Source organism: Mytilus galloprovincialis, chromosome 4, assembly GCF_965363235.1.
Source record: "Mytilus galloprovincialis chromosome 4, xbMytGall1.hap1.1, whole genome shotgun sequence".
NCBI classification, from domain to species: Eukaryota; Metazoa; Mollusca; class Bivalvia; order Mytilida; family Mytilidae; genus Mytilus; species Mytilus galloprovincialis.
This window is the reverse complement of record NC_134841.1, coordinates 17,055,174-17,064,641: the sequence shown is the minus strand read 5'-3', so window position 1 is coordinate 17,064,641 and position 9,468 is coordinate 17,055,174. Positions and strand designations below refer to the sequence as shown.

General features: G+C 31.8%; 1 protein-coding gene across 1 annotated transcript; it reads left to right on the top strand.

Moving 5' to 3' along the window:
• On the top strand, positions 1 to 8,023 carry LOC143071503 (uncharacterized). Its single transcript, XM_076245845.1, has 4 exons — positions 1 to 328; positions 3,179 to 3,378; positions 4,500 to 4,664; positions 5,190 to 8,023. Exons 1-4 carry the CDS (start codon positions 140 to 142, stop codon positions 6,208 to 6,210), a joined length of 1,575 nt encoding a protein of 524 aa, XP_076101960.1. The 5' UTR covers positions 1 to 139; the 3' UTR covers positions 6,211 to 8,023.
• Positions 8,024 to 9,468: the final 1,445 nt, after the last annotated feature.

Sequence of the window (9,468 nt, the reverse complement as noted above, 5' to 3'; positions counted from 1 at the left end):
TCACTCGGGGCACCTGCATAAACAACAATGGCTGCCCATGTAAAGAAGAAATAGAAAATCTCCTAAATTTTCTCCATTTAAGAAATCTTTCCAATCTTTAAAGTGATTTTTAAAATACCCTTTAGTTAAAACATTCAAGATGTCTGATCTTACAAAAAACGGAAGTGGTTTAGATTCTGCAAAGTCTAGAAAACGGCGTCCACGTTTTGCAAATGTCAATGAAAAGAAAATTGCTGATGATGAATTCATGGCAGCTGCAATTGGCGATGTAGAATGGCTGAAACAGAGCCTTCGTGAAGCCAAGGGACAAATCAACTTTGACAAAAATGTAAGGCTAGCTATAGATGAATAAATGAAACTTGTTTATATATAGAAATAAGAAGATGTGATATGAGTGCAATGGCAATGAATCTGAATTGTACACACAGGCACTGGTTTCTATCAATGGGAAGATCCACTATCAATGAAATTTATATTGATAGTGGCCTGTATTTGTGCGAATCCAGGTCCGTTCGCGCCCATTCATGTTCGCCCCCTTTCACTTTCGCACCCTACATGTTCGCACCCAAAGTCTGTTCGCACCCTACATGTTCGCGCCCAATTTTTATTGGTTTTGTGTTTTATAACTATATCCTTGTAATCAAGTTTTGGCAAGTGTATTCTTATATTTGTAGTCATTGTCTCAAAATAAAGTGAGACAGCATTTCTTTTGTGTTGAATGAATCTTAATCATTGTTTTGGATAGTCATGATAGTGTATTGTTAAAAAAAAATAATAATCCTTTCTTAATAAAGTGGGATTCTGTCAACGTTTTATTTTGTGTTGAATAACTCTTAATCATGTTTTGGTTAGTGTATTGCTATAACCTTGTTTCACTGACTTGTTTCAAAATAAAGTGAGATTCTGACTATATTTTTTTTGTGTTGAATAAATTTGATCATGTTTTGGTTATAATAGTGTATTGCTATATTTTATTGTTTCAGATCAAAGGAACCAACGAAAACAATTATCTTTTGTGTTTTTCATTTAAAATCTTGAATGTTTTACTAACACCAAAACAATTTATAACAACAATCATGATTTTCCAATTATTCAACTAGAATTTGAAGTAAAATTGGGTGCGAACGTGTAGAGTGCGAACAGACCTTGGGTGCAAACATGCGAGATGCGAACGTGTAGGGTGCGAAAGTGTATTGGGCGCGAACGAACCTGATACCTATTTGTACATCAGGGATCTCCATGCCCAGTTTTATGATGGTGCACCGCCGTCATTAGAATATCTTCCGCCACCATCAAATGATCCCTTAGTGCCATTATTAAATTATCTTCCGCCATCGTCAAATGATCCCTGCCGGCCCATTATAAAAATGTGTTATTGTTTATCTAGCCACTCCATTTTTGTTAGCAATTAATTTGTAATCAATTGCAAAACGTTAACCCTCAGGCTTTTTGTTTTATAATCCAAATGGTTCTCCCGTTTTATATATGTTATTTGTGTACATGTACTTAGTGTTGTTCCGATGATCGGAATAAGTCGGAAACCAGTTGGTTGGGCCTCACGATGTCGATAATCGATTGGGATTTTGTTCAATCGATTGTCGCTATAGTTTCCGGACTTTTTGCATATCAACTTCCGGTCCGTTTGCGGTTTGAATTTTATTTGCTCAGTCAAACAAATTGCAACAAAAAATATCAGTGGATGACAATAACAATGTCAAACATCCTATAATTAAAGACAAAACCATTTTTTCCCCTTTAAAACGTGACAAAAGTATTGACTATATATATACAGATTGATCTTTAAAATAAATAACTTTGTATGAAATACTCTCTCAATACCGGATACTTGTTACTTGAGAGCGTACATGAAATCCTTCAGATTTTAGACAAAATAATTTCTTTACTTCATTAGAGCGTGTCGCAAATTGCCTTTTATTAATGTTTTATCCATTAGTAGCGTCAAAAGCGTCATATTCCTTCCCAAATTGCTTGTCAAACATCGTTTATGTTTGTAAATTTTCTGAAATTTGTCCGCCATTGAAATACATTAGAATCACGGATCGGATACGGTTCAACTATGTAATAATTCCGCATTTTTGCAATTATAAGTTCAGACGCTCGCTTGACACAATTGACAGAAAAATGATGATCATAAAGTGAAAAAAAAGCATTCTACACGAATTAACAGACATTGGCTGGATCCTCTTTGTTTACTGTATATATTTCAATGCAAATGCATTGTTTTATTTTTTTCTGTTAATCTTAAATTTCTTAAAGTAAAATACTTTATATATATCTTTTCTTACTGTGAAACATTCAAATGTTTATACTGCTAAGTTATTGAAATTATAATGTGAGTTACACCATTGAAATTTAGAAAAGTTAGTGTCACTCTTGGTAATTAATGTTGTAATTATGAGATAAAATATGTTCAATCTGAATCTGGATTCTAATTAATTCATTTTTATAATTGCGAAATAAAATATGAAAAGGAAACAGAAGATCAAATATTAACATATAAAACTCTGCAATGAAATGGAATATACACATTAGACATGACCAATGAGACTAAAATGCATGATTTCATTTAAAAAAAGGGCAAAGTATTCTGATGCGATTATAACCGATAGTCAGTTGGTTGCTGTCAAACGATTGTAATAGATAATCGGTTGGTAATTTCAACCGATTATCCAACACTACATGTACTGTTGTAGCGCCAAATAGAGACTATAGAAATTGGTAGAGTTGGTGGACTACAATCACTTTTTTTGAGTTAATACAAATGAGTCACTGTTAAAAATGACTCATTTTAATATTGTTTAAGTCAACAAACATTCAGACAAGTAAGTTTTGGTATGTAATTGTCCTTTTGGGTTATTGTTATTGTAGGGGCCTGCCAGGTAAGGGAAGAAAAGTCGTTTCAGGGCCTTTTATTCAGTATGCCTTTTGCTCAATGTTTAAGCCTTTAAGGCCTTACAGTGACCTACATTTCTTGCACATGTCTATATTGTACATTTGTACTTCTGTGTCATTGGGACTCTGGTATAGTGTTATCTCATTGCCAATACATCTTCTCATTGGTTGATCAGTTATCTTATGTACTCATGTATTTTATGTACATCATTTGCAATGTATAATGTACAATGTAAAATGTATTTCATAATTTTTCTATTTTCAGGGTCTTTCAGCTTTACATTTAGCAGCCATCCATGGTAGACTGGAATGCCTGAAGCTACTAATTGAGAAGTACAAATATAATATAAACTTGCCTAGTACAACTGGGTGGAGAGCAGTTCACTTGAGTATAAGTAATCAGACAGGAAAGAGGGCATTGGAATGTTTAAAGTATCTAGTGGACAAAAAAGCTAATCCTTCTGTGTAAGTAATGTCACTGGAATGTTTAAAGTACCTAGTGGACAAAAAAGCTAATCCTTCTGTGTAAGTAATGTCACTGGATTGTTTAAAGTACATAGTGGACAAAAAAGCTAATCCTTCTGTGTAAGTAATGTCACTGGAATGTTTAAAGTACCTAGTGGACAAAAAAGCTAATCCTTCTGTGTAAGTAATGTCACTGGAATGTTTAAAGTACATAGTGGACAAAAAAGCTAATCCTTCTGTGTAAGTAATGTCACTGGAATGTTTAAAGTACCTAGTGGACAAAAAAGCTAATCCTTCTGTGTAAGTAATGTCACTGTAATGGTTAAAGTACCTAGTGGACAAAAAAGCTATTCCTTCTGTGTAAGTCATGTCATTGTAATGTTTAAAGTACCTAGTGGACAAAAAGGCTATTCCTTCTGTGTAAGTAATGTCACTGGAATGGTTAAAGTACCTAGTGGACAAAAAAGCTTTTCCTTCTGTGTAAGTCATGTCATTGAAATGTCTAAAGTACTTAGTGGACAAAAAAGCTATTCCTTCTGTGTAAGTCATGTCACTGTAATGTTTAAAGTATCTAGTGGACAAAAAGCTAATCCTTCTGTGTAAGTCATGGCATTGTACTCTAAGTATATAAGTCTTGATGTAGCCTATTTGAAATGAGTTTCATGTTATTAATTCATGCATATTGTTAGGGTTAACAGAATTGAAAAAGTAAGCATAGAATATTTAAAAATGTTGGAATTTCATTTAATTTGATGAGTTAAATTAGAATAAAAAGGACAGTTAACTTGTAAAACTAATAATATTCATTTAAAGGGCCATCACTATGAAAACAGTATTTTTGAAATAATAAAAAGAAATAAAGGTGCCTGAAAAATATAAAATAAAAGAATTATTTTTGAAACCATTCAACTGGTTTAAATTGGATTTAAATTGGCAAATATCAAGCTAAAATGTGAAATGAAGACAAGTGGTTAATAATAACTATACCCAGATATTGTAGATATTTATGCATCATGCCAAGTGAGTGGACAGCTGCTTGCATATCAAAACCTCAAGCTATAAATTGTACTATTTATAATGTATGTAATATTTCTATTAATATACTATAAAAAATCTTTTAGTGTTAACAATGATGGGATAACACCAGTTCACCAAGCAGCTTCAGAAGGTCATGTTCAGTGTTTGAAGTTATTGATTGAAGTTGAGGCCCAGATTGATGGAAAAGATTGCCGAGGTCATACGCCACTGGATCTGGCCAAATTATGGGGACATAAAAAATGTGCAAGGTATTTAGATACTAAGCTTTAAAAAGGGAGATATGATATGAAGGTGCATTATAAAACAGTCCCATTTAATATGTTGAATGATACCATATGTATTAGCTTAGCATTGCTTTCACTGGAATCATATGATCATTGTCAATGAACTAACTGTACATGTTCTATTCAGTCATTTGACTTTGAAACTTATGTTCACAATAGTTTACATATACATCAGTTCAAGGGAACCGCTTGAAGTAGGTCAACTTTACATTTTGTGTTTGGTAGACAGTAATACATACATGTATATGTAAGCATTGACACATCCAATTTCCATGTGGATCATTGGCCCTGCACCCTTAGTCATGGTCTATTGACTTTAAAACATTTACTTTGTTTACATGTAGTGCAATAAAAGACATTTATATACAAAATATCTGTCAAATTTGAGATCATAAAATTTAATGTAAAAATCTCATAGCTACTCATCATTTTAACATATAGTTTTAAAATTGTTATAAAATATATCATAATTATTGGTCATATTTTCAGAATTCTGGCTGCAGAATTGTGGCACCAGGACAAGGATGGTGTTGCTAAAGAGATGGGGCAGCTAAAACAGTTAAAAATGCAGCAAGTGTTGAAAGAACTAGAAGAAGCAGAAGACTTACAAAAGGCTCAAGAATTCTATGGTGAGAAATCATACCAGGATTGGCTAAAGAAAAAAAATCTCCCTGATCCTAGAACAAAAGATGAAATGGAGAAGACAAAGGGTCAAAGAGAACCGTTACAGAAACCAAACAGTAAAGCACCACCTCAAGATCAAATGTATTCTAGAGATAAAGATTCCGACAGTAAGATTCATGTGTCATTTGAAAATGCAAGTACACCAACACCTGGCTCCAAATACGTAAGAGGGTTTTCATTCCGTAGCTCAGAGGATGCATCAAAGTCTGGGGAGAAGGAAAATTTAGAAAAGAAACCAAGAGCTAGAACTGCTATAGAACATCCGTATGACTGGAGACTAGCATTACATCCACCTAAACCAGGATACATTACTAACCTTACAGATGAGTACCCACGAGATATGTATACCATGATGCCGAAGAATAAATCAGCTACAATGTATTATGATGGGAAATTCGCACCTAAAGTTAATGTCATAGATGAAAACTCCAAACATAGAAAGTTAAAATCTATGAAGATCCAAAAACCAAATCTCCCAGATGAAGTTATAGATAGATACCTGTCAAATGATCCAACAAGACAAGACAGGCCAATGGTGTTCAAATCTCGACATATCTCAGATGTAAACAAAAAGAAGAAATATGAAGATAATGTCAAAGGAAAAGATGAAGTAACCTTACACCTTTGTGAAGACTTTTCTTCCTTTATGTACAGGAATGCCCTTCTGAGATCAAATACAATTGATGTGATTGGTAAACAAGAATCAGATGACTGGCAGAGCAAGGCCTATCCAACGAAGGATGTTCTAAACACTCTGAAAATTTTAAGAAAACCGACACATTTCCCTAATATAAAAGGGGAGGAGTATGTACTAGGAATTTACTAAATAAGTTTAAAAGAACTTTATGTATGGAACCACTAAAGCATTAATTTTGAACATTGGTTTGAAATAAGACAAAGCATCCACAGATATTAGTTATGTTTTTCTCAATATTTCAATCACTCAATGGAATACTTAGGGAAAGGGAAAATAATGACTATATATAATTAGGACATTTTCAGGGATGCACCGTAGAATCATAAATAATAAAGGAAACAACAAAATTTTAAAATACATATAGTAAATTATTGTTTACACAATGCATGTCTGTCTTAACAATTTTTTAGTCTTCTACTTCACTGTGAATTTGCAGGCCAATTTCTGTATTTTAGCTATCATAATTATTATTATTTTATTTTTTTCAAAAAAAAAATCATTCCATATGTTGCTTCTAAACTGACTTTAATATTTAAAGACTAATTCTATGGTTATTTTTTTGTGAAGTTCTTAAATATCATGATTAAAAATTAAATTAAGAGTTCTCATATTGGTGTGTAAGGATTTTCACAAGTTTTTGATTGTTTCGGTGAAAATTCTGCATACAAGTGGTAGGCAGATTTCACAATATGTAGAATCATATTACTGTAAAAGCAGAGATTTTCGTGGGGGGTTTAATTTTGTTTATTTCGTGGAAATATATCCACAAAATTAAATCCCCACAAACATTTAACCTACATATAATGTCACTTCTATTTACTAAAACCAAGAAATTAAATCCCTATAAAATCTTATATAGACACAAAACAACGAAATTGAACCCCCAGGAAAATTAATGTTTCTACAGTATGTGAACAACTATTACAGCACAATGTTAAGAGTATAAATCTTCAGAAAGAAAGGTACAGTCTCAGTATATAATGATGAAGTACTACAAGTGTGTGCCTGGTGTTTCATTTGTAAAATTTTCACAGTAATTATTCACATGATTCATATATTAATATTATACTACCTTTTTATACTGTCTGCCTTTCATATATTCTTTAAATACTTGTAATACTCTTTATCCTAGTCTAAATGTATTTTCATGCATTCTAAATCTGTTTCATATATATTTTATGTATGTCCATGTTGTATTTAAAAAGAGGTACAATTGTTTGTTTAGTTTGTTGACTGTTTTCACAATTATGCTATACATTGTAAAATCTGATGTTACAGAATAGGTTTTTCCATATTTAATATTACATTATTTTTAAGTTAAATTTTTTTTGTAATAATTTTTTTTTAGGTGGAGGGAGGGGGGTATGTGAAAGGGTATTTATATTTCTTATTCTACAGTTTATGTTCTGAAGGATTTAAGCTTAGAAAGGGTTAAGATAAATGTTTACCGTTAGATGAACAGTGAAATTAATTGATTTAAAAACTATGGTTTTTTGTGCTTATTATATTAAAAATTGTATGCTTTAAGCTAGTGGTTTGGAGCTTTCAAGTTAATTTTATATGCATTTTTAGTTCACCAAGGATGATTTGTTTAATGTTAAATATTTTTGATATACTAATTATTTTTTTTGAGAATATTATCTGTAATCAACTGAGGAATTATGAATCTACAGAAGCTTTCTACAGTATATTTTTATTGTTGTGTTTGATACAGAATATTATACAATGATTTATTGTGGTTTAATTTATAGGCATTGTTTTTATAGCAATTTCTGAAAAATATTGTGCATTATTAAATGATTATTACAACATAAAATGCTACAATGATACTGCTGATAAAGTTGTGTACTGCTTGTTTTCAAGTGATTTAATTTGTTATGTATAATTTTGCAATGCACCTGTTTGTTTCAAAAATCAAAATAAATAAAATAATTCTCTATAACTTATATATTTCATTCCCTTACAACAAGAATAAGATAATATTAGCATAAAACATGGATATTTTAATCTGTTTTGGTATGAGGAGCTTGTGAACTATTGTCAATTCGATATATGTGTATAAGAGTTAACAGATAGTGATAAAAATCTGTCCCTAGTGTTCTGTCAATTGTGTCAACATCTTCATACTTCTTTTCAACAGACTATTTTACAACTTGTCATTAGAAGGCTTGGTAGCCGAGTGGTTTTGGTAGTTCATCCAATGTACCACCAGCCTGTCCAAACTGTGTTCAAACTGATGTTGCCGTTTGATCCCAACTCGTGACATGTGAAACTAAACTAATGTTTTCTTCATAGTTGACTAATATTATGCTGCTTATTGCTAGGAAACAAGTGCTATTTTACTTTTTTGAACAGTATATATTTTTGTGTAATATTATATCAAAGCTTGACAGTTGTAAACGAGAGTGGAAAGATACTCAAGTAACATTCAAACTTATAAGTCTGAAATAAACTGACAACGCCATTGTAAAAAAGTAAGAATCAAAAGACAAACAACAGTTTACAAAACACAACACAAAACACTAAAGCATGGACATCACAAACCCCTCAAAAAACTGATTGTAATTAATGGATTAAACTTTACAGTGGTATTCCTTCATGATAGTTGGACAAAAGATAAAACCACATTTAATAATTTTGAAAAGATTGAATCAACTGAGCAAATTCATGCCCATGGCATCACCTCACACATTTTGATTAAGGTTCGTCATAACCTTTTCGCAAGTATGTCCGTATTAACACTTACAAAATTCACTCTAAGTACCGACAAACCTGTGCATCCGGAAACGTTTTAGAGCATGGATGGACCTAGATAAATAAAATTTGAAACCATTTTAAGTTTCAGAATATTGAAAACTTAATTAGATTTTGCTATTCATTTTTTTCGTTCCTGCATAAGGTGCCAAAATAAACTTAAATTGGGAAAGAAGTTTGAGAAACTCTCCTTATTTGACACATGTTATGAGTTTGATTTAAATGAACAATAGATGGACAATAAACATTTACCAACAATCCGTGATATAAACTGTGTAACTGAGTGGATTATATCAAATGAACTCGTGTGTTTGTTTATTTTACTGTCTTCTGCAGACTTGAAAAAAAATGCACATCAAAATCCAGGTATGTTAATTTTCTGAAACATAGACTTTATATAGCCTTTTAGTATCTAGGTCCTGTGATGCCTTACATTTTTCTATTTTCAAATTTAGGCAACCTTAGATAAATGGTCTTCCTTTGTTTCGTTTTAAAGAATGACCAAGGTAGATCGAACTTGAAATAAAGAAAAAAAAAAACAACAGAACCAGTTCTGCATTATATCTTGACTTGCATCTAAATGTTGACAATGAGGAAAGGTTGAGAACAACTTTACGACAAAATAGATGGTAT